The 24,817-nt window shown below is 38.1% G+C and overlaps 2 protein-coding genes across 3 annotated transcripts; both read right to left on the bottom strand.

Moving 5' to 3' along the window:
* Nucleotides 1-1,699: 1,699 nt before the first annotated feature.
* On the bottom strand, nt 1,700-9,882 carry LOC149044959 (uncharacterized). 2 transcript variants are annotated; one of them, XM_089207353.1, is made up of 3 exons: nt 9,745-9,882; nt 3,833-4,234; nt 1,700-2,399 (listed from the first exon to the last, which is right to left on the bottom strand). In XM_089207353.1, the coding sequence occupies exons 1-3, from the start codon at nt 9,880-9,882 to the stop codon at nt 2,043-2,045; spliced, it is 897 nt and encodes a 298-aa protein (XP_089063479.1). In that variant the 3' UTR covers nt 1,700-2,042. The 2 variants fall into 2 exon arrangements, with proteins under 2 accessions (XP_089063479.1, XP_089063481.1); XM_089207355.1 differs by lacking the exon at nt 9,745-9,882 and adding an exon at nt 4,591-4,719 and having other exon boundaries at nt 3,833-4,237.
* A 9,427-nt stretch (nt 9,883-19,309) lies between these two features.
* Nucleotides 19,310-21,321, bottom strand: LOC149044958 (uncharacterized). Its single transcript, XM_089207352.1, has 3 exons — nt 21,006-21,321; nt 20,236-20,640; nt 19,310-20,002 (listed from the first exon to the last, which is right to left on the bottom strand). The coding sequence occupies exons 1-3, from the start codon at nt 21,132-21,134 to the stop codon at nt 19,643-19,645; spliced, it is 894 nt and encodes a 297-aa protein (XP_089063478.1). The 5' UTR covers nt 21,135-21,321; the 3' UTR covers nt 19,310-19,642.
* Nucleotides 21,322-24,817: the final 3,496 nt, after the last annotated feature.

Here is a 24,817-nt window from a genome sequence, read left to right as displayed (position 1 = left end):
TGTTTTGCTTAATGAAACTGCCACTTTACATTTCATCTTTTAACTAAAAGAATCAAAGTGCTCTGTGAGCAAACTCGTGAATTGACACATGATTTTTGAGATTATGTTTAATGTTATCTGGTTTAGGGAATTTTGTGGTTGATTGTCATCTAGAGTACGAGCAGTAGTTCAGTGTTCGCTAATGTAGCAAAGAAACAAAGTAACGTTGGGACAAGAAGGCATTACAATTGAAATGATCATGCTATTACATTTAACAAGGTGGATGATGTAATGTGTTTTAAACGTCTATCATTTTTGTTTCTGGTTCAAAAGAAAAGGTTGGAAGTAAATGTGGGTGAAAAGTGAAATTTACTGTCTTTCGTTGTAAATATTAGAAAATCAAGGCAATACTGTCTTAATGAAAACATCAACGATTCCCTCTTTATCAAATGAGACAAACGGGAACGAGTTTTGAGTGATATAGCTAAGCCAAGCCTGCCACCGTTATTTTAGGTCTCCGCCTGGGTAGATTTAAGTCACGTGCTAGGCAACGTATAATCAATAACAAGATAGAATTTCATTTCAGGCCTATTTATCAATTTTGTGGTGTGTAACTTTCGCATTTTAGTACGTTGTATATATGTTGAATCTTCAAATTGTCTTGAAACTTACAAGAAAATTGTTCTTTAAAAATTCACTGAAAATCGGTAGCTAAAATTGTTTGTCTAAGTGTTATTTGATTTTCGTGTTAACTTGTTATTTAGTCAGTCGCCGGCATCTTTTGTTGCTTCACACAGGAAAAACACACGCGACGAAACGCAATGATCAATTTTGTCCTCAATCTCACGCTATAACAGAAAAAGCTTTTGAACATCTGTAAACTCCGAGCGCTTCACAGTAAGTGATATTTTCAATGAATCTTCGGATTGTTTTCAAGTTCAAGGATTGTAAATTACAATTTTATGAAAAACGAAGGTTGTTGTTATTTCAGTGTGAATCCTTGAATGCTTGCCAGTCGCTGGCGCCGCTTGTTGAAACTAAAACGAAAAAAAAAACTCTTTTAAGATTATCATTGGCTTCTTTTTCACCCCACCACTATTCTTAGCAACAAAGGTCGCCATTTCGTCTGTTTATTGCTCGCCAAAAACTATCAAATGTACTCAAAAGCCTAAAATCTAAAAAAAGTTTACAGGAATCGACCAATCAAGCGAGCGAGCGAGCGAGCGAGCGAATGCTATTCCCCACATCGTATCTATAACTCGCTCTTGCGCATGCGCGCAATTCACGAGTTAAAAATGATAGATACACTTGTTATGTGCTTGGGCTGTCTGTGCTCACTGACTTTTTGACATTTTGTATCTACTTTTTATTTTTAAGGAAATTCTAGATGTACCCCCAGATCCAAAGACTTTCCAGAACAAACAGGATAGAGAAAATATATTTTCATAAAAAGACTAGTTGTGAATTCAATTCAATTTAAAAATATTGAATCAATTGTGGAATTCCATGATAAACATTTTCCCATCAACTTGTGATCATGCTACTAATCTTTTGTCTTCATTTCATGTTTTTAAAGGGTTTCAAGACTAATTTGCAAGATACTGAGAAAAAAATGATAGAAATAATGATAAAAAGTGAGAGATTATATCTGGTTTGTAATGTAACGAAAAATGCAAAGAAGCACATAGAGTTGTATCACTAATGATTAGAGAAACTACCATTTTGTTGACTAACACATGTCAAACGGTTTTATTCCAATGCAGAGACAAACCTAAAATAATTCAGGAAAAAAATTTTTAAGAGGGGATGAAGGTATCTACTGGTGCATAGCATAAAAGTACAAAGAAAAGTACATGTGATTAAAAAGAAGCAGAAGGTTGAAATTGGAATAAACAAATCTTCGTAACATCTAACATTATCAGGGCAAAATAGTAGTTGTGACAAATAGTAACTTCAATTTTTAGGCAGTATGGAAAATGTGAGAAAATTCTGAATCTAAAATAATGGATGAATGAAAAAGAGAATATTCTACTCCAGTCCTCAGGTGAAGATAACAGTGCTGATTAGGATTGGGCTCTAGACACTTCCTCAATCATTATGCGGGATACTGAGTTCCATCCAGTGTAAGCATCACCCAGTGTGTAACTGGGACACTTTCCCACCCACAACTCCACAGTAACCCTGCCCTGTGGAATGTTTTCACAGTATCCCTCAAATGATCTGTGATGAAGCAGATTAGGATTCCCAGATGGCCAATAGTTGTACACAGCAGCCTCAATTGTCATTGGTCCGCTGCATTCATTTCCATTAAACTTGATGAACCACCGGTTGCATTTATGTGAAGTGCCATAGACTCTCATATTTCCGTGGAATGAGACTTTAATAGCTGTCTCAGACTGCACCTTGTAGAATGAGCAATCCTATAAAAAATGCCATGAAAACAGTCATAGTGCAAAAAAATGATTTACAAGAGTGAAATAATTTGATGATGACCTTGTGCTTTTCCTGCCTGCTAAAATGCACAAATTTGTTAATTGCTATTTTTAGTTCGGCGGCATTTCTCAAGTCTATTTCAAAGATGGCCTAACAAATTGGCTCTAACACTCAATTCATTTTAAACTCGTGAATTGTGCGCATGCGCAAGAGCGAGTTATAGATACGATGTGGGGAATAGCACTCGCTCGCTCGCTCGATTGGTCGATTCCTGTAAACTTTTTTTCGATTTTAGGCTTTTGAGTGCATTTGATAGTTCTTTGGCGAGCAACAAACAAACGAAATGACGACCTTTGTCGCTAAGAATAGTGGTGGGGTGAAAAAGAAGTCAATGATAATCTTAAAAGAGTGTTTTTTTTCGTTTTAGTTTCAACAAGCGGCGCCAGCGACTGGCAGGCATGCAAGGATTCACACTGAAATAACAGAATAACCTTCGTTTTTCATAAAATTGTAATTCACAATCCTTGAACTTGAAAACAATCCGAAGATTCATAGAAAATATCACTTACTGCGAAGCGCACGAAGTTTACACATGTTCAAAAGCTTTTTCTGTTATAGCGTTAGATTACGGACAATATCGATCATTACGTTTCGTGTCGTGTGTTTTTCTATGTGAAGCAACAGAAGATGCAGGCGACTGATGAAATTACAAGTTAACACGAAAATAAAATAACACCTAAACAAACAATTTTAGCTACCGATTTTCAGTGAATTTTTAACGAATTTTTTTTTTTTTTTAAGTTTCAAGACAATTTGAAGATTCAAAATACATATTACGTACTAAAACGCGAAAGTTATACACCACAAAATTGATAAATAGGCCTGAAATGAAATTCTATCTTGTTATTGATTATACGTTGCCTAGCACGTGACTAAAATCTACCCGGGCGGAGATCCAAAATGACGGTGGCAGTCTTGGCTTAATTATATCACTCAAAACTCGTTCCCATTTGTCTCATTTGATAAAGAGGGAATCGTTAATGTTTTCACTAAGACAGTATTGCCTTGATTTTCTAATATTTACAATGATAGACAGTAAATTTCACTTTTCACCCACATTTACTTCCAACCTTTTCTTTTGAACCAGAAACAAAAATGATATACGTTGACATCATACACCCTTGTCAAATGTAATAGCATGATCATTTCAATTGTAATGCCTTCTTGTCCCAACGTTACTTTGTTTCTTTGCTACATTAGCGAATACTGAACTACTACTCGTACTCTAGATACGACAATCAACCACAAAATTCCCTAAACCAGATAACATTAAACATAATCCAAAAAATCATGTGTCAATTCACGAGTTTGCTCATAGAGCACTTTGATTTTTCATTGCATTTTCTAGATATTTCTGTACCTTAATCTTTCCACTATCTCTACTATCAGCATTTTTCCACACACACTGTTTCCAGTTGGTCTGTGACACTGCACTATTCACGATTTCTCCTTTCTCTCCTTTAGATCCCTGCTCTCCTTTCACACCCTTGATTCCTGGCGATCCACTGCTGCCACGTGACCCCTCGTCACCTTTATCTCCTTTTATTCCGGTCATTCCAGGTGCACCATTTTTACCAAGTGACCCTGGATTTCCCTTTTGTCCTCTTGTTCCCGTCATACCTCTTGGTCCCTTGACACCAGGCTCTCCCTTAGCTCCATCTTTTCCTTGTGGTCCTTGCAGCCCTGGAACGCCTGGAATTCCCGGCATTCCTGGTATACCATTCGATCCTGGAATCCCAGAAAATCCGCGAGCAAAAACAGACTTCTGAGAAAGAAAAAAGAACTTATGGTAATTGGATGGACGTACTTGATATTCATTGATATTTACATGTCCGCCGAAGTAGCACAGCAGTTTCTTTAGAATAAACTCACGTTGAGAATTTAGCTTCGTTTTAGGAACATTGAATGATCGCATAACATTCTGAAGGTATCCGTAAAAAAGAAATTTTTTACAGCAATGCTCTACTTTGTCTTTGAAAACTTATGATTGATAAGGGATTTGTTTTGCGCTTAGCTTGGTAGACATGAGTGGTAAACTGAGGTATGAAAAATGAACACGGCATGAAGTACATGCGATTTTGTAGTAAGCAACTGTGGATGAAGCATGGTTAAGAGTACCTCACATGGGTCTTTGTCAGCGGCGCCAGGTTTTGTCTGTTGTTGAGGACTGGTGGTTGTTCCCACGGAACTTACTCCTGTTTTGGATGATAAAAATAACATAGCAGCGAGTATCAGAAGCTTCGCCATACTCTGTTGGTCACTTTACTTCTATGACTGAAATAAATATCTCCTTATGTACGCGCCTATTTATATCCTAGAGAATTTCCTCGAAATGTAAACTGCAGGAAGCGATGGAGCTAAATGATAAGGAAGTCTCAAGCTACTCGAGGTCCCACACGGGTAAACAACTTAACTCTGATATCCTTATCACGTTTTTAATGAAGCACGTACCCCCTATAAATATATAGAATTTCCCGGAAATGAAATGTTCCTATCCTGATCAAACGTGACATATTGAGGAGGCATAGAAATTTGATAAAGTCTGTGATCGTGATCTTTGTTTGGCCTTTGGACGGTACTCACGTATTCTGCATTAATTATTAAACGTTCTAAATACCGAGTGTTAGACCTCTCTGACGTAGTGTGATAGATTTTCATCTTCAAACTTAACCATATGTATTAACGGTACAAATTTCAGACGCCTCATGCTGCAAATCTTGTTAAACTGAAACAATAATGTTTTTGATTGAGGAAATGCGGGATATTTTTAGTTATTTTGACCCGGCCAGTCGTTAGTATCACAGAAAACCGTGTTGTAATAAGAAAAATGCGGCAGTATTAAAGCGGCCAAGCCGTCAGATGTTCAGTATAGTGTTCCTGGAGACCTCAAGCTCATTTCAGAGAATTAGAAAACTGCATGAATTGTCTATCTTCCTGTACATAAATTCACGTATAGATAACGCATGCTCATTGAAAATTGTCGAGGTTTTTTTTTTTTTTAAATTAGCTAACGCTTTTTTGAAGGGGCGAGTTATCATTTGTCAGTCAAGAACTATTACAGTACCTCATGACTACTTTGTTAGATCTCCTCTGGAACAGAGGTAAATTTTTCTCTGAAATATATTTAACATTTCTTAGTACAACCTTAGTTCTTAATTAAGCATATTGACCTTTTGTTTATTTTACAAAATTTAACCTCAAAGAAGTTTAACAAAATCTTTCAATTTAGCAAACGAAACTGTTAAGTATCTGTTACTTGATCTAGCTGGCGTGTTAATGAATACAGATGAATGACGGCCATAATCGGATGTTTACACACTGACTTTGTTCGTTGTGAAGCATTTCCTTCTGTACGTGCCTTTTTGTATCCTAAAGAATTTCCTTTAAATGTAAACTCTCAACTACCATTCTAAAATAAGAATTTTAACAAGGAAGCGATGGAGCTAATCAAATGGAAAGGAAGTCTGAAACTACTCGAAATCACACACGGATAAATAACTTGACTATGATATCCTTATCACGTTCATTAATGAAGCACGTAATCTACATAAATTCAGAGAAATTAACCGGAAAATTTAGGCCACGTAGCATCCCTTCTCTGATCAAACGTGACACATTAAGGAGGAAGAGAGATTTGATATGGTCAGTGACGTGATTTCCGTTTGGCCTTTGGACGGTGATCAGGTATTCTGCGATAATATCTAAAACAAACAACCGAAAAATATTGAGCGATGTAAATTCGTTTCGTCAGGGGAGTCACGTGAAGGATTGGGTGTTAAGCTTTAACTCTTCCTGGCGGAGGTAAACAGTGCGGTGGACTTACACTTATCCACGCTTTTCTTGGCTGATCCATAGATCTGACGCTTTTCTTGTAACTCTAGAAGCGAGTATCGTTTAAAAAATTACTGTCTGATAACTGTGTACATGTATGTTTTGCTTTTCCTCTACTTCGAATTCGATTTTTAATATTTGAGAAAGTAACGTTATAGCATATATATAACACACTGACCTCCAATGAATCGCACTGTTGAGAACCAATCAGATGGCAAAAATGACCAGTGATTTCAGAAGGGATAAGGTAAGGTGTTATCGAAAACAGCTTTATTTCCTTTCCTTGTTTCCTTATTGGGTGAATTTCCTAGAGCTTCCCAGAAGTTGTGATTATCCATGATCATCCATGAAGATCATCAGAAGACAACCAGCATGGCCGTGTTTATGACTTGGCATCTGAGGAAGATGATTGGTCACGAGCTCGCCTCAGTTGCAGTGCAGGATGTGTCATGTTCTTCATGCTTAGCGTGCGTATATCCAGATATGCCATGGATACATGCGGGAGGTTTGGAGAGCACGAGAGACTCGTGAGTTGTTCGAGACGAAGCTAAGATCATCCTAAGCTTCTAGACCAAGAAAATTTTCCAGACTGAAGCTACTTTTAAAGGAAAGCTAAATTTACTGCTTAGAAGCGAAAAAAACGTACCAATTTCTTGCATGTAAAAGATTCGCGTAATAGATTTACCATGCTTGAATCGTTGTTTACTCGAATTCACGGCCTGAAATTACGTAGCTTTGTGTTGAAAATTCTGAAAATTGTGTGCGATTTACAACAAAATCTCCTATTGGACAATACTTTTAAGACATGTCAACACTTTAATTAGCTTAGATGTTCAGTATGGCGTTTTTGAAGACCTGAATTATCCGTCTTCCTGTACACACGCTCATGTATGATCAGCGTATGCTCATTAAAAGTGGCATTTAGTTTCAGATTAGTTTCGAGTAACATTGTTTTCGAGTGTACCCCCCTAGAAACATGGCGTTATGACAAACATCATGCTTAGAATTTTTCAATAAGCTCAAAATAATAATATATGAGCTCATGATTCTTTAGTATTGCACTACGCGCCATGCACTGCACACCATGCACTGCGCATCATGCACAGCGCATAGATATCAATAAGCGCGTGCACTCCCCCTCCCTCCCCCCCCTCCCCATTCCTACTATCAGAAGGAAAAACTTGCAAATTCTTTAAGTGGGAGCAAGAAAAGCAGTTTCATTATGGCCATCACTCAGGCTACAAAATTAATCTTTTGTCAAAGTGTAACACCAAAGGGATTTTTTTTTAACTTACCTCATTATTTCGGCATTATCCTCGATGCTCTTGCTATTATAATTATGCAGTTGATGCTATCAAAATTATGCACTGAATACGGGTGAAAAATTTAATCTTACCTTCAGGAGCGTTGCAAACATTCACTCTCAATTACTTCGCATGCCGCTCCAAAAGGCGGGAAAACCGATACAATTTTCCCACTTGTGAAAAAAAACCGTATTACCCTTCTGATTAGTCAAACAATATTTTTAACTAATGAGAAAAATCCCATGACCAATGGGATTGCTTTTCATCAAAGAGAAACGATTTTTATTCGGTACGTGAGTTTACATTTAGTAAATCCCAGTACTTCTTTAATACGTTAGATTACGCTATGCAGATTTGTATAATACTGTAGCCTCCTCTGCATGACAAGAGTGATGTTTAGTTTAATGAAAATTTCATTTCACATCTCATGTTTTGACTAAAGGAACTATTTTTATGAGTTTGGGCTCTCTGTGCTTGCTCATTCAAAGTAAATAGAGTCTTACAAAGATCAATAAACCATGGCAGCTGTCAAACTGTTTTCTGGTCTTTTCCGTCCTTTGCTGACCTTCGCCTGACCTTTGATGTCTTTGATCTTCCAGGTAGGTCCGAACAATCGTAACACAATATGCATAAGTTAATGTAGTTAACATTTGCACAGGGACTATGTTCTTCAGTGTTATTTTTGTCGATCGCTTGGTTGTCTAGTTTCAACAAGTAAATCTTTATTTGGCTAACAAAAAGCAATATGACAAGTGAAACGCAATGCATTCCAGAATAAAATCGTTGGATACAATATAATTTCCAATAATACATCCGATAGGTTGAAATCTTACAGTGTTAGCTTAGTGTACTTACTCCCTTACTCCAAAACTTGAGTGAAAGATCAGCTGGGTTATATTTGTTTGTAAGCAGTCTAGAAACTTGACTCTTTATTCTCAAGATTTGTCTGTTTTTGTTCTCCTGAGCTGCCACGTAAAACATTTCTAAATGGAATTGATTGTAGGTTTTACTAATTGTCAATAATCAACTAAAACTACAATTTTTAGGGGAAGTTCTTTGTTACCAGAAGTTTTCCACTTGCAGGCATGGAAACCCTGATCAAAAGGGGGTAAAATTGTTATGAAAAAGTTTTGAAACTGTCAAAAGCTGACCTATTCCAAGTTGTCATTCATGAAGTACACAATCAGCTTCCAACTAAATTCTCCTCTGCCCTCTGTTACTAAAAGTGACTAAGGACTGGGAACGAGTATGGATTAAACAGGAAAATGGGAATAAGATGTTTTATTAACTTACCAAATTGCATTCAGTGAGATCAGGTAAAGGACAATACAAAGTGATTAAGTAAAGGGAGTTTATTTTATAGTCATGAATTTGTAACATCTTCATCTTCATCTTACTTTTTTTCAAACTCGCTAATACAAAAGACTGCTTCTGCAAGGCAAGAGTAATGTTTTGCTTAATTAAACCGCCAATATACATCTCATCGTTTGACTAAAAGGAAAATTATAGATACTCTTGTTACGAGCTTAGGCTCTCTGTGCTCACTGACCCTTTGACATTTTGTATTTACTTTTTATTTTAAGGAAATTCCAGATGTACCCCCAGATCCGAAGGTGTTTCTAGAACAAACAGGATGGAGAAAATATATTTCCATAAAAAGAAACTAGTTGTGAATACAATTCAATTTAAAAAATAGTTAATCAGTTGTGAGATTCCATGATAAACATTGTCCTTTCAATTTGTGATCACGCAACAAATCTCTTGTCTTCATTTAATGTTTAAAAAGGTTTCAAGACTATTTTTCGAGATAATGAGAAAAAGATGAAAGAAATAATGGAAAATATTGAAAGATCGTATCCGGCTTACACATACAGTTGTATCACTAATGATTCAAGAAACTATTATTTTGTGGACTAACATATATTAAACAGTTCTATTGAAAAGCAGAGACAAACTCAAAATAATTCGGGAAAAAATTCTCAGGAGGGAATGAAGTGGTCTTAACCGGTACATAGCATAAACTAAAAAGTACAGGTATCGCAGAGGTTATTGGTTCAAATACCGTACAGGCCTGAATTTTTTCCAGGCGTTATATATTCACTACTGCTCAAGTAGTGTTCGCTATTGCGAAGATCACTTTCGTTTTCTCACATGGGTCTTTGCTAGCGCCAGCTTGTGGATTCCATTGTTGAGGACTGGTGGTTGTTCCCATGGAACTTACTCCTGTTTTGGATGAGAAAAATAACAAAGCAGCGAGGAACAGAAGCCTCGCCATACTTCGATGGTTACTTTGTGTGGCTAGTTCGTGATCTGTGACTGAAATATATATATATATCTCCTTATGTACGCGCTCTTATTAATGTAACATTGACCGGCAAGTGGTTCAATCCCTCTCCTCCGGCAAAAAAATGGCCTGTAGCGGCACCCATGATAGCATTAGTTAGTTTGACACACCATTAAATATCACAGATAACAGTGTTGTAATTCGCAAACTGCGACATGATAAAAGCGGTCAAGCCCTCAGATGTTCAGGAGAGCGTTTCTGCGACTCTGAAGCGCCTGATATCAGGTTTATTTTTTCTATGGTCGGGTGCGGTATTCATGCTTATATTCTGTGAGATATATTTTCACCTCCAAAGTCTGTTTTTGTGTATTAATGGCACAAATTGTGGGCTCGTGTTGTGTTGTTAAAATTAAGAACGATATTTTTGTGGCTCATGTTGGTATGTTCTCGAAAGTGATGTTTCTACTAATTACCACTATTTTAAGTGTTTCATTTTTCTACAAGACTTAAAGGTTTTTCTTTATCAGCTTAAGGATCACATCTGTTACTGTTATCGGATAAAAGAATTTATCTCTGATATGTAAGCCTTTAATGCTTCAGATTATTTTCCACACAGTTTATGTGCCGCTATCTCGCTGGAATGAAAAATTTTAAATTTAAATAGCTGTATCCGAATGCAGCTTGTTAAACGAGCAATCCCATAAATTATACCGAGAAGACAGTCTTGTGGAAAAATTCATGTTTTATAAGAGTGTTATAAGAAATAATTTGATGATGACCTTGTACTTTTCCTGCCTGCTGGAATGAACAGAATTGTTAATTGATATTTTTAGTTTGATAGCAATTCTCAAAAGTGTCTTTCAGAGATGGCCATGACAAATTGGCTCTAACACTTAATTTATTTTTCATGGCATTTTCTGGATATTTCTGTATCTTAATCTTTCCACGATCTCTATCATACGATCTCTGTCTATCATATATTTTCCACACATACAGTCTCCAGTTGGTCTGTGACAATATTCCGTTCATGCTTTTAAATATCACAGATCACAGCGTTGTAATTGACAAACTGCGGCAGGATAAAAGCGGTCAAGCCCTTTGATATTTCAGATATATTTTCATCTCCAAAGTCTGTTTTTGTGTATTAATGGTACAAATTGCAGACTCGCCTTTGTGTAGTTCAAATTAAGAACGATATTTTTGTGTCTCTTTTTGGTATGTTCTCGAAAATAATGTTTTTATAATTACCACTAATTTAGGTGTTTCATTTTCTACAAGACTTGAAGTTTTTTTTTATCAACGTAAGGGTCACATCTGTTACTGTTATTGGATAACGGAATTTATCTCTAGAATGTAAGCCTTCAATGCTTCACATTATTTTTCACACAGTCTTATGTGCCGCTATCTCGCATAGAGCACAGGTGTGGTGTCAACTTCCAAGGTTAAGAAAACACAACTAGGTGCACCTCAGTGATCCTTAATCGTATAGACGATCTGTTGCGCATTCACTGAACGACGCTGTCAGGTAGCTATCGAAAAGCATTTATTGCTGTCGCTGTCAGGGAACTAAAAAGGTCTTTAAACTCAACGTTAACGATTGGCATATTGTTCGGTTCAGGCCGAATTAACCTATGTTGTAGGCATTCCTTTAGTAGTCAAGAGCATAGTTTTTGATCTGTTACGTTACACGGCCTTAATGATACTATCAGATTTAAACCGTCCTTTGGTTCTTATAAGTGCAAGTCGGTATTGTAGACGACCTGCGCAATCGTTAACGACGCTGTCAGGTAACAATTAAAACTGACTCTTTAACTCACTCAAAGCCGAAGAAGCCCACATATACGGTTACTTAACTATGCTCGCCTTTGCTCTTATTGTTAAAAACAACGTTTTTGATCCATTATTTGGGCTTAATAATACTATCAGGGTACACCCGTTATTTAGTTGCGTCTAGGTATAATAAGTAGAAAGCAACCTTTAGTTATTGATAATCGCGTGGGAGATATAGTGCGATTAATTAACGACGTTATCAGGGAACTAGTGATTATTCTAACCCACATTTTACCGTCGTCATTTTTGTTTCTTATAACATTCTGGAGCGTTTTAGTAATTGACAACAGTGTTGAACTGATGCCTATTCATTAATGATGCTGTTAGGTAACTAAGGAAAAGACTTTTAACACACTCCGATAAAAGCAAACCTAACTAACAAGAAAACACCCCTGTAGACTTTGAATATAAAACGAAACGCAACTAAATAACAAGTGTTACTCTGATACTATGAATTAATTACGCAGCCTGATGATCATTTAATCAGTCTATTTCACTAATTGTAATGTATAACCTTTTCATCTGTGAGATCACGAGGGGTCTTTAGGTATGTTATATGCCTTATTGTTTCCTGCTAATGAACTCCCGTTACTTCCCTTGTTTACCATCTTTCTTTCTTTTGCATTTATGTTTGTAGGATTTTTTTGTGCATGACAAACAAGTACAATTACCTTTTGTCGCCTTTCACCCGCTGCCAGACGACTTCTTTCTTGATAGCGTTAGCTTCAATAAGGTCTTTGGTTAATTTGAAAAGATGGGTTGCCTGCTCTTCCGTGAATTTTTTCCATAACCTTGAAGATTCAGCAGATACCGAGCCTGTGATATGCGATATGGATGATGGCGCAGCTTCTGGTTGGGCTGAATCAAGATACCTCTTGACTTTCGCTTCAGCAGACTCTATGTCAGATGGGGGCTCGCAACCTTTCATGTGTTCTTCTCTTAGTCTCCGGAGCTTTAAGACCACAGCCTTCAAGGGGCGTTCCTCCAGAAGCGTTGTTGTTGTTAGTTTTTCCTTCACGTTGGCCTCCTCGATAGCGCCTGTCTCGAGGTCTTGTTTAAATAGCTCCTTCAGATGTTCCGTTTCCTCCCTCTTCCACGGCTTTGGGACTACTTTAGTCTCCTTGGGATCATTCTGTGGCTGATGAACGTTGCTTGATTTGAGGGCAACAAGTTTGCTCACTGCCCTTCGGCCAAGGTCAGTTTCGACAAGCTTATCGTGGACACGATAATACCTGGCTTGTGTCAGGGTCTTATGCTGGGCTAGGGCAGCGAGATGATCCTTTTCATCTGGCATGTGGACATGCATACCAGTAGCAAGAGACTTCCGTATAATTGTGGCAGATATTCTTCCCTCTGTCACAATCCCCTCTCTCTGGAAAGTTCGCCATACCGACGTTGATACCTGCGAAGATGTTAGGGGCATCCCGTTGCTTGAAATGAATAGTTGTTCAACCTGTGGGGTAGCTGCCGTTAACTGGCTTCGTACAGTTCTAAGGTACATGTCCATCATTTGGTACAAATCGTCATATACCCAGATAACCGCAGAACCATACTGGTCACCTGTTTTGTGGTTACTAACAAGAATTCTGTAACGAGCCTGGTCTTCGTCTGTACCCGAGTGATAAACGGCGTCCTTGAATTCAGCTACGGTCATGTTTGCAATGACCACACTTCTTCCACTATTGTCGATGACGAGACGAGTCATCAACCAATCCCTTACTTCGCAGTGAGTTTTGTCGCTGATTATCCTTTGAACCTCGGCCCCCTGACTGGTTTCCTTTGACGAATTGCCAAGCTGTTTTATTGCATTTATTCGCTGATCACCATGGCAGATTTGGTAGAGATTTTCACTGGTGATCAGTTTCTTAAAATCTTCCTCGTGCTTCTGAAGCTTTCTTCTTAGAACTTTCTTCTTTTGGGCATACATTCAGTTAAAAAGGGACAGGGTTTCTGTTAAAATGTATCTATACTTTTATTATTGATATACAAAACACAAGTACATCACGATAGGACTCAATGCACTTCACACGAAGTGAAACGTGGAGCCTTAAATGAATAGGCAACAGGTAAAAGGCTTACAATTATTAATATAAAGATTTGAAAATAGAAACATATACGCATTTGTGGTACGACTATCTGCTACTGTAGCAAATACGCATTCGTGGTAGCAAATACGCACTAGGCGTATTTGCTACGGTAGCAAATACGCATTTGTGGTAGCAAATACGCAGTGTGAGTATTTGCTACGGTAGCAAATACGCGGTGAGTATTTGCTACAATAGCAAATACGCACTTATAGTAGCAAATACGCATAGCAATCTAACTCTCTCTCTCTCTCTCTCTCTCTCTCTATATATATATATATATATATATATATATATATATATATATATATTTTGTAATGAACTTCTAACTTTGCTTTCTGTTCAGTGCATGGCAAGAATTAGCCAAAGGGTCTCTGCTCTATTTAATCACTGCGCTCTCACCCAAGGACTCTTATTCCACACCTTTCAGTAAAGTAAACATGGGCATAAATTTTTGCTCTCCTTTGGAAGCTAGAAACCACTCCGCTTCGCGTCGTGGTTTCCTACGCTTATCTCGTGTTCTCCCAACCTCCCGCGTGTTTACATCAGGCTATGTAAACACGGAAACCATTTTACATTTCTTCAGTCCAAAATAGATGCACATATTACTTGTTGAGTTTTATCAATCTAGCAATCACCATCTGAAACAAAACGTCTAACTAATCATTTCTCTAACGTGGTGATGAAAATGAAAACGTTTTTAATCCACTTTTTTTCTTTTTCTGAAGCTTCAGACTCCCTCTGTAGCCTAGATGTTCTGGAAGCTCAAGTTTCATCACATCTTCCTCAGACATTTGCTTTTTTGGACTTTCCCCGGCGCTTTTGCCTTCGTCTTTCAAATTATTTGTTTCTTTAGCTTCATTACAAACTCATGATTTTTTGTGCTGTAAAACAAAAATAATTAATTGGTAAAAATGCCTAATCCATCAAAGTGCATATCAACAGCAGACATGTTTTTCTCTAAGCTTATTCTAACGCAGAGTGGCAAACAAGTCATCTCGTTTGATTAAGGCAGAAATATAAAATACCACTCACAGGTAAGGGCTGTAACGAAGGGATTGCTCTTGATTCTGTATCCTGTTATCCGTGATTGCGTTAAGTTTTTGTCGTGACCAAAGGCATACATACAATCACACCCACCAAATCATTAGCCTATCGTTATTCTCCTGTTTACAAGAAAGTTATGCGCCCGTAGCAAATAGACAAGCGGTGAAAAGTTCAAAGAATTGTTTCATCAAATATGCTGATATTCAACATGGCGGCCGTTTGAAACTACAGCGGGCTTTTTTACCTTTGAGAAGTCCGTGTTTCAAGAAAAATAAGAACGATTGTACGGTGTCTCGTTGTCTATAGATTCTTGCCAGCGTTTTTCATTTCTGGGGCTGGAATTGAGCTATTTATGATGAAGGTTCGCATTGGAAAGGAAAATTTTTGTAAGTAAGCGTAACTATTAATCGTGTACGTTGTTCTGGTAAAGTTACTATCTTCTTTTATTTATATTTGTTTTTTATTAATCAAAGCTTTATCAATAGTACGAACAAATATTATTTTAATTGGGTCATTTTTGTTGAATAATTTTCCGTATGAATTTTTGACGAGCACTTTAAATAATAAGACTTTGTTTGCCGCATGACGATCGCTTGTAGTTTTGAAAGGCCGCTGTTGATTTTTCCTTTCGTAGTCGCAAAGTGACTGGGTTAGATTTCTGCACAGCTCCATGCTTCATTATGCATACAATTCTTGGATAATGAAAATGATGAAATTTTTTTAAAACCTTTCACTTTCAACTGTCTCCTTGAATTTTCCACCATTCCCAGTCCTTAGTCAATCTTTGTAACATAGGGTAGAGGAGAATTAAGTTGGAAGCTGATTGAGTACTTCATGAATGTCAACTTGGAATAGGCCAGCTTTTGACAGAATCAAAACTTTTTCACAACAATTTTACTCCCTGTTGATCAGGGTTTTCATGGCTGCAAGTGGAAAATTTCTGGTAACAAAGACCTTCACCTAAACATGGCAGCTCTAGTTAATTATTGAAATCAGTGAAACCTGCAATAAATTCCAAAAAGTGATTAGTGTGAAATTTCTCTCCCTAATTCCACTGTATCATTCAGTAAGGAAGTTGTTATTGTAATAATTTAAATTATCAGATACAAGATACAACTCTTAATTCTCTGAGCTTTGTAAAAAAATGTATATACAGAGCTACATTACAAATGTTTTATTTAGTAGCTCAGGAAAAAACATAACAAATCTTGAGAGTAAAGAGTCAAGTTTCTGGACTAGAAAAAGGAAACCTTGCTGAGATATTTGTCAATCAAAAGGTAACTTTTACAGTCAGGATCTTCTATCTCCTATGTTCATGAATCATAAAATAAACACAACAAAACAGTCTCACCAGATTTGGTCTGTAGTACAAGTGCACCACTTGACTTTCTGCCAGGCAAGTTGCTGAACTGACTGTAAATAAAGTTAAATATCAAGGCCAGGATACCCCAGCAGGCATCCTTAAAATTTATGGTTTTACACCCTGCTGTTTATTTGTGTTTTCTTGTTCTTGTTTTCTTCTTTCTAGACATCTTTCTGACTCTTTTCTGACATAAACTTTATCTGTAGGACATACAAGTAAGAAGTTTAATATTTGGTTAACATTTTCACTCCCAAGATCTCATTAGTAATTCTCCTTACTGCCTGCGACACAATTCTTGTGATGTGAGTTTGGAGAACTTGATGTTTTCATATATCCTCATCACTTTTCTGCTTCATATTGTATTGACATTGTAAGGAGAAACTCTGTCTTGGTCACCAATGGGATTTAGAGGGTTAACAGAGTTTTTTTTTCTAACAGAACTGATCGTTTCCGTGTATCCTTTTGCGTGAGCTGATTCGTTTTTAAACCAATTTTCTCTCGAAGAGAGAAATAAGTTTGTTTTATAGTCATGAATTCTTAACATCTACGATAATTCCTTACTTTGCTCACTAAGGGCCTGTTTACATGGAGGTGGGGAACCCCAGGTAGGTGAGGTAACCCGCGTAGGTGGGGTAACCCGCCTGTCCATATAATTTCTTATTTTATTTTGATCACGTTCTGCCAGGTAGGGTAACCCTGCCAGCCGGGGTGACAATTTGCCATGTAAACGTGTCAAGGTGGTGTAACCCGCCTAGCCGGGGTCACTTTCATGGCAAAAAGCTCAAAAGCGAAACATGTATGTTTTAAAACTTTGTACATTTCTTAGCCGTCTCATGGCAGAAATCATTAGAAACCACAACGGACACACAAGGAGTGTAAAATGTTCACATTTCGGAGTATTTAGAGTTGTAAATCGACCATATTTCGTTTCCCAAACTATTCCGTATAACGCATCTAGTCAACGGTTCATCGCGAAACCAAACACCGCATGACACAACGCGTGACGCTTTCATGAATAAATACATGTGTCCGAGAATTAATCTTTCGTCTTTTTCGAGATGAGAGCTTGGGACGCCTCTGTTTAAACTCCTTGATTGCAAGCGCAACAAACAACCTCAAGAAACCTCACCCCAGTACCCCGGGATTGTAAGATTGCATACCTCACTTACCTGGGGTCCCTCACCTCCATGTAAACAGGCCCTAAAACTTTTTACTTTCTTTTAAACTGTCCAAAAGACTGTCACCCATTGCCATTTTTATTTGTTTTTTATCATAAAGAAAGTCCAGATGTACCAGAAAATCGAAAGGATGTACAAGAACAAACAGGATGGAAAAAATATAATAACACCGGCACTCCAATCATCAGCCCTCGAGGACGACAAAGTCGGTGAAGACGTCATACGATAATTGGTGACGCCCAGCAAATCGAAAGAGGTGCGAGGCGTCTTGGAAAAGGAAAAAGAGAGGCACCGGTACGCTCTGAAACTTTAGCCTTTCTTACCTCGGAAGAGCTGAGCAACAGCAACATTGACGACACCCACATAAACAGAAGCTAGATGTTACAAAACTTCAAGCGTTGAAGGTGCTAGTGTTTTAGCCGTTTTCCAATTGAATCTGCCAAGGAGAAAGAAAAAGTGCGGAATTCCATCAAAAGTAAAATTAATTCGAAGTGTCGCCTTAGCAAACATGTAAATAAACTTGTTCGTTCCTTGTAGTGTTAATAAAGTTGAACTGACCTTATGTTGTCTAGCATTTATCGGGATGTGTTTCAGCCGCATTGAGCTGGGTTGGTTTATTTCGCAGACCCCGAGTCGATGGACTGCCGAATTGGATTGCTAATTTGGCTGCTCTCTTTCTGTTTATATCATCTTGTTTTATCTTTCTTGGTTTTATTGACAATCATTTCAACAGCCCCGCTTGGTGCGTGACATCGATTCGACCTTTTATTTGCAATGGAACTTCTTTGCGTTATTTGACCTTGAAGCGTCTCGGCTTCCGACAAGGTGGCGGCATTGCGTATGCAAATTTGTTTCGCCAAACTTCAGAATCAAAGAAACATGAAGTTCATTTTCAATAATAATAAGAATAAACAAAGGAGAAGATTATGAGTTTCTCGCAGTAGCCGTTCGAGATATTTGGCAGCGAAACTATTCTCAGTAAATTGCGCTTATTTCATCATGTCACACGAAAGCGGCAGTAATTAACCCACAAGTAAAATGCGCAAGTATATACTAGTTATTATTTTTCAAATTATCATGCTTAATGTTTTCGCTTTAAGATAATTATCCGTTGTCACTCGGAAAGTTTTTCCGCAGAAGATCTCGCCCGCTCAACCACAACCGTTTAACATTGATTTTTAGCTCTCCGTTTGTCGATTTTGGTCTACCGTTTCTCGGTTTAAGCTATCCGTTTTTGGAATTTGGTCAACCGTTTAACGTTTGGGGCTAACCGTTTTTATTTTTGCTCAACCGTTTAACGGAGTGAGCTATCCGTTTTTGGACTTTGGTCAACCGTTTAACTTTTCGTGCTTTTCTTTTTTATATTTGGTCAACCGTTTAACAGTGTGTGCTATCCGTTTTTGGACTTTGGTAAACTGTTTAATGTTTCATGCTATCCGTTTTTAATTTTTGGTCAACCGTTTGAAGGCCTAAGCCATCCGGTTTTGGACTTTGGTCAACCGTTTAAATTTCTTGCCATCCGTTTTAAGCGGTTATGGAAACTATTAAAACGCTTGAGTTAGCCGTTTATTATCCGTTTCAAATCTTCTTTCTAAACCCGTTTAACGGAAAAGCGTTAGTGTCTGTTTTCCCATGGAGGCTCACATATTTCCATGAAAAGAAACTAGTTGTAAATTGAAAAATACTGAATCAGTTGTGAGATTCCATGATAAACATTTTTCCTTCAATTTTTTATCACTCAAGGAATCTCTTGTCTTCACTTAGTGTTTTAAAGGGTTTCAAGGCTATTTTTCAAGATACTGAGAAAAAGATGGTAGAAATAATGGAAAAAAGTGAGAGATCATATTTGGTTTGTAATGTAACCAAAAATGCAAAGAAGCACATAGTTGTATCACTAATGATTAGAGAAACTACCGTTTTGTTGACTAACACATGTCAAACAGTTTTATTGTAACGCAGAGACAAACTTAAAATAATTCAGGAAAAAATTTTCAAGAGGGGACGAAGGTACATAGCATAAATTAAACAGTACAAAGAAAAGTACACGTGATTAAAAAAACAGGTTTAGATTGGAATAAAGGAATCCTCATAACATCCAACATTATCAGGGAAAAATAGTACTTGTGACAAACAGTAACTACAATTTTTGGGCGGTATGGGAATGTGAGAATATTAGGAAATCTAAAATAATGGATGAATGAAAAAGAGAATATTCTACTCCAGTCCTTAGGTGAGGATGACAGGGCTGATTAGGACTGGGCTCTAGACACTTCCTCTATCATTATCCGGGATACTGATGACCATCCAGTGTAAGCATCACCCAGTGTATGACCACTGGGACACTGTCCTACCCATAACTCCACAGTAACCCTGCCCTGTGGAATGTTTTCACAGTATCCCTCAAATGATCTGTGATGAAGCAGATTAGGATTCCCAGATGACCAGTAGTTGTACACAGCAGCCTCAATTGTCATTGGTCCACTGCATTCATTACCATTAAACTTGAAGAACCACCGGTTGCATGTTTGTGAAGTGCCTTGGACTTTTGTATTTCCCTGGAATGAGACTTTAATAGCTGTATCAGACTGCAGCTTGTTGAATGGACAATCCTATAAAAAAATGCCAAGAAGACAGTCTTAGTGCAAAAGAAATGTTTTATAAGAGTGTTAAAGGAAACAATTGGATGATGACCTTGTACTTTTCCTGCCTTCAAGAATTCACAGAATGTTTAATTGATATTTTTAGTTTGGCTGCATCTCTCTAAAGACTCTTTCAGAGATGGCCATGACAAATAGGCTCTAACGCTTAATTTATTTATTGCATTTTCTAGATATTTCTGTACCTTAATCTTTCCACTATCTCTACCATCTTCATTTTTCCACACACACTGTTTCCAGTTGGTCTGTGACACTGCACTATTCACGATTTCTCCTTTCTCTCCTTTAGATCCCTGCTCTCCTTTCACACCCTTGATTCCTGGCGGTCCACTGCTGCCACGTGACCCTTCACGACCTTTATCTCCTTTTATTCCCGTCATTCCAGGTGCACCATTTTTACCAAGTGACCCTGGATTTCCTTTTAGTCCTCTTGTTCCCGTCATACCTCTCGGTCCCTTGACACCAGGCTCCCCCTTAGCTCCATCTTTTCCTTGTTGTCCTTGCGGCCCTGGGGCGCCAGGAATTCCCGGCATTCCTGGTATGCCATTCGATCCCGGAATTCCAGAAAATCCGTGAGCAAAAACGGATTTCTGAGAAAGAAAAAAGAACATATAACGACTGGATGAACGTACTTGATGTTCATTGATATTTACTTGTCTGCCCAAGTAGTACAGCGGTTTCTTCAGAAACTAATCACGTTGATAATTTAGCTTCGTTTAGAAGAAAAAGCTCGCAAAATTGAAATATCTCATAACGTTGTAGAGATATCCCTTAAAGAAAACTCTTCGCAACAATGTTCTACTTTGTCTTTCAAAACTAATGATTGACGAGGGATTTGTTTTGCTCTTAGCTTGGCAGACGTGAGTGGTAAACTGAAGTATGACAAATACCTAAAGTACCTAAAGTACATGCGATTTTTAGTAAATAATCGTGGATAAAGCATGCTCAAGAGTACCTCACATGGGTCTTTGTCAGCGCCAGTTTGTGGATTCTGTTGTTGAGGACTGGTGGTTGTTCCCATGGAACTTACTCCTATTTTGAATGAGAAAAATGACAAAGCAGCGAGAATCAGAAGCTTTCCCATACTTCGATGGTTGTTTCGCGCGAATGCTTTGTGGTCGCTGTAAAATATCTCCTTATGTACGTGCCTATTTATATCCTACCGAATTTCATTAAATGCAAACTGTTAGTTATCATGCTAAACTAACAACCTTAATTAAAGAGCGCTGGAGCTAAATGATAAGGATATCTGAAGCTTCTCGAACCCACACACCGGGTAAACAACTTGGCTGTGATATCCTCATCAGTTCACTAATGAAGCACGTACTGACCAACAGACCAATGTTTCACTCAGATTCAGAGAAATTACGCAGAAAAATCTGGGCCACAAAATCTATCTACTCTGATCAAAAGAGAAATATTGAGAAGGAAAGTTCGATATAGTCTGTGATATAATGTTCATTTGTCTTAAGCTCGATTTCGGTATTTATGTTATTGGATCCATTCTAAAATAATTTTTAAATGCCGCATGTTAGACTCAAACTTATCATGAGGTGGTGTGTTCAAAATCTGTCGACAGTTAATGATGGTACAAATTACAGACTCGTCTCAATGATATCAAATTTAACTGAAACTATTATGTGTTTGATTGAAGAAACGGGTGATAGCACCCATGAGCGTACGGGCCGGGGGAGCTATGGGCTACCACCCCCCCCTTTCCCCTCCTAAGTTTTGGGAAACTCAGAATTTTTTGGCAGCAAGAGAAATTTTGGCAAAACCAATTTTTACACAAGTTTCCGTGTTTCGTTTTGTCTGTTTTTTCTTTGAAAGCGATACTTTTTATTTTAAGCTTAAGTAGGCGTGGTAAAGTCAGTTGAATTCATCTTCGGACTGTGAGTACTGAAAGTAATTCTGAGTAACACTTATAGTATGTGCCGACATCTTCAGGGGAAGACGGTCGCCGCCATCTGCAGTTGTAGAAATGCCGACATGATCATACAGACCGTACGCCAGAGTCGTAATGAAGAAAGTTTCAGCAGCTTATGGCAGATAGTGTCAGTAATGGGTTTGAAAATTAAGAGGTGGTTAACCAGTTCTCAGTTTGAATTACGAGAAGCCTGGGCACTCTGAGAAACGCCATCGCGCAGCCTTCACGACCTTGTAGGTGATCACGTGCAAAGACAAACGCAGCAGACATCGGAATTGTACCACCGTATGAACACTTACTATGCTTCCATCGACGTGGTGCTGTCCGAGCTTGAGCTCAGGTTTAGTAGAAATAATCTGTGCTTTGGGAATATCTGTCACAGTGAAACACCTGATAAAGAAAGCTTCTGCGACAATGTCAAATCTTACAAAATCGGCGGCGAGATTCTGGAAGCTGAGAAAAAAATGTACGCGAGATTTCGTCTTGTGCGCGAATTAGACCACAAATGATGACTGTTTCAGAGATGCTAGGGTTAATGCACGAGAATGATTTATTTGATACGTTTCCAGAGTGTTCTAAAGTGGTACTTGTTCTTGCAGTGATACCTGCCACATCGTGTTCCACAGAACGATCATCGAGTCCGTTGCGCCGATTAAAAACTTACCTCTGTGGCACTATGAAGCAACAACGTGTCAGTGACACCGCTCTTATTAACATAACATTGAAAGGGCATATGCCAACTCTGTAGTCAAAAATGGATGGTATCATTGATACCGTCAGCCGTCGAAATGGCAGAGACAACTCTGTATTTCTTTTAACGTGTGTTATGGGCTCATATGATAGATTCATACTAAAGAATATATTCATTTCGTATGTAGGCCTATGTTAGTTTATAGTAAAACCCTTGCCGGCCCCTCTTCGACTGTTTCATATACATTTGGGAAACTTGCAAAACTTTTTAGGCAAGTGGTTCACTTCCTCTCCCTTCCCCCCCCCCCCCCTCTTCCGGTAAAAAATGGCCCGTGCCGGCACCCATGATAGCATTGGTTAGTTTGACCCGCCATTAAATATCACAGATAACAGTGTGGTAAGCTACAAACTGCGGCACGATAAAAGCGGGCAAACCCTTAGATGTTCAGGAGAGCGTTTCTGTGGACTCTGAAGCGCCTGATGTCGTGTTTGTTTTTTCTATGGTCGATTACGGTATTCATGCTTATATTGAGGCGGTGAGATATATTTTCATCTCTAAAATCTGTTTTTGTGTATTAATGGAACAAATTGTAGGCTCGTTTTGCGAAGTTAAAATCAACAACGATATTGTTGTTTCTCCTGTTGATATGTTCTCGAAAGTGATGTTTCTACTAATTAGAACCAGGTGTTTTAATTTTCTACAAGACTTAAAGGTTTTCTTTTTTTATCAGCGTAAGGGTCACATCTGTTACTGTTGTCGGATAACAGAATTTATCTCTAGAATATAAGCCTTGAATGCTTCAGATTATTTTTCACGCTGGAATAGAAATTTTGAAATTTAAATAGCTTTATCAGATTTCACCCTGTTAAATGAGCAATCCTATAAAAAATGCCGAGAAGACAGTCTTAGTGGAAAAAAATATGTTTTATAAGTTTTATAGGAAATAATTTGATGATGACCTTGTACTTTACCTGCTTGCTAGAATGCACTGAATTGTTAATTGATATTTTTAGTTCGGCAGCATTTCTCAATAGTCTTTTTTCAGAGATGGCCACGACAAATTGGCTCTAACACTAAATTTTCTTTTCATTGCATTTTTTAGATATTTCTGTACCTTAGTCTTTCCACGATCTGTATTATCATGCAGATTGTTCCACACATACAGTCTCCAGTTGGTCAGCGACAATGCCGCGGTATTCACGCTTTGACCAGACCCGTCTAAATAATATGAAATTTACCTGAAACTTAAATGTGTTTGATTGAAGAAACAGGTCATAGCACCCATGAGCGCACGGGCCGGGGGAGCTGGGGCTGCCAACCCTCCCTTCCCCTCCCAAATTTTGGGCAATTCAGATTTTTTGTGCAGCGAGAGAAATTTTGGCAAAGCCAATTTTCGCAAAAGTTTCCATGTTCCGGTTCGTTTCTTTTTTTTCTTTGAAAGAGACATTTTTTATTTTTAGCTTAAGTAAGCGTGGTAGAGCCAGTTAAATTCATCTTCGGACTGTATTTAACTTTGAGCGACTCTTATAGTCTGTGCCGATATCTTCAGGGAAGACGGTCGATGTCATCTGCAGTTGAAGAAATCCCGACATGACCATTCAGACCTTACGCCAGTGTCGTAGTGATTAAAGTTTCAACAGCGAGTGGGAGATAGTGTCAGCAATGGGTTTGAAAATTAAGTGGTTGTTAACCAGTTCTAAGTTCGAATTACAAGAAGACAGGGCACTCAGACAAACTCCATTTGCGCAGCCTTCAAGACCTTGTAGGTAATCACCTGCAAAGACAAACGCAGCTGACATCAGAATTGCACCACCGTATTACCTCTGTAGCACTATGGAGCAACAGCGTGTCAGTAACATCGCATTTATTAACAGTAAAAAGGGCATATGCCAACTTTGTAGTCAACAATGGATCGTATCATTGATATCTTCAGCCGTCGAAATGGCAGAGACAGCTGTTTCTTTTAACGTGTTTTTGGGCTCATTTGATAGATTCATGTGTAAGAAATATTTATTTCACATGTAGGCCAATGTTAGTTTATCGTATGACCCTACCCTTGGCGAGTAGTTCACTTCCTCCCCCTCCCCCGACAAAAAATGGCCCCTACACCTATAATATCATTGGTTAGTTTGACCCGTCATTTAATATC

This window comes from Pocillopora damicornis, chromosome 5, assembly GCF_964200805.1.
Source record: "Pocillopora damicornis chromosome 5, jaPocDami1.2, whole genome shotgun sequence".
Taxonomy (NCBI): Eukaryota; Metazoa; Cnidaria; class Anthozoa; order Scleractinia; family Pocilloporidae; genus Pocillopora; species Pocillopora damicornis.
This window is presented reverse-complemented; position numbering and strand designations above follow the sequence as displayed.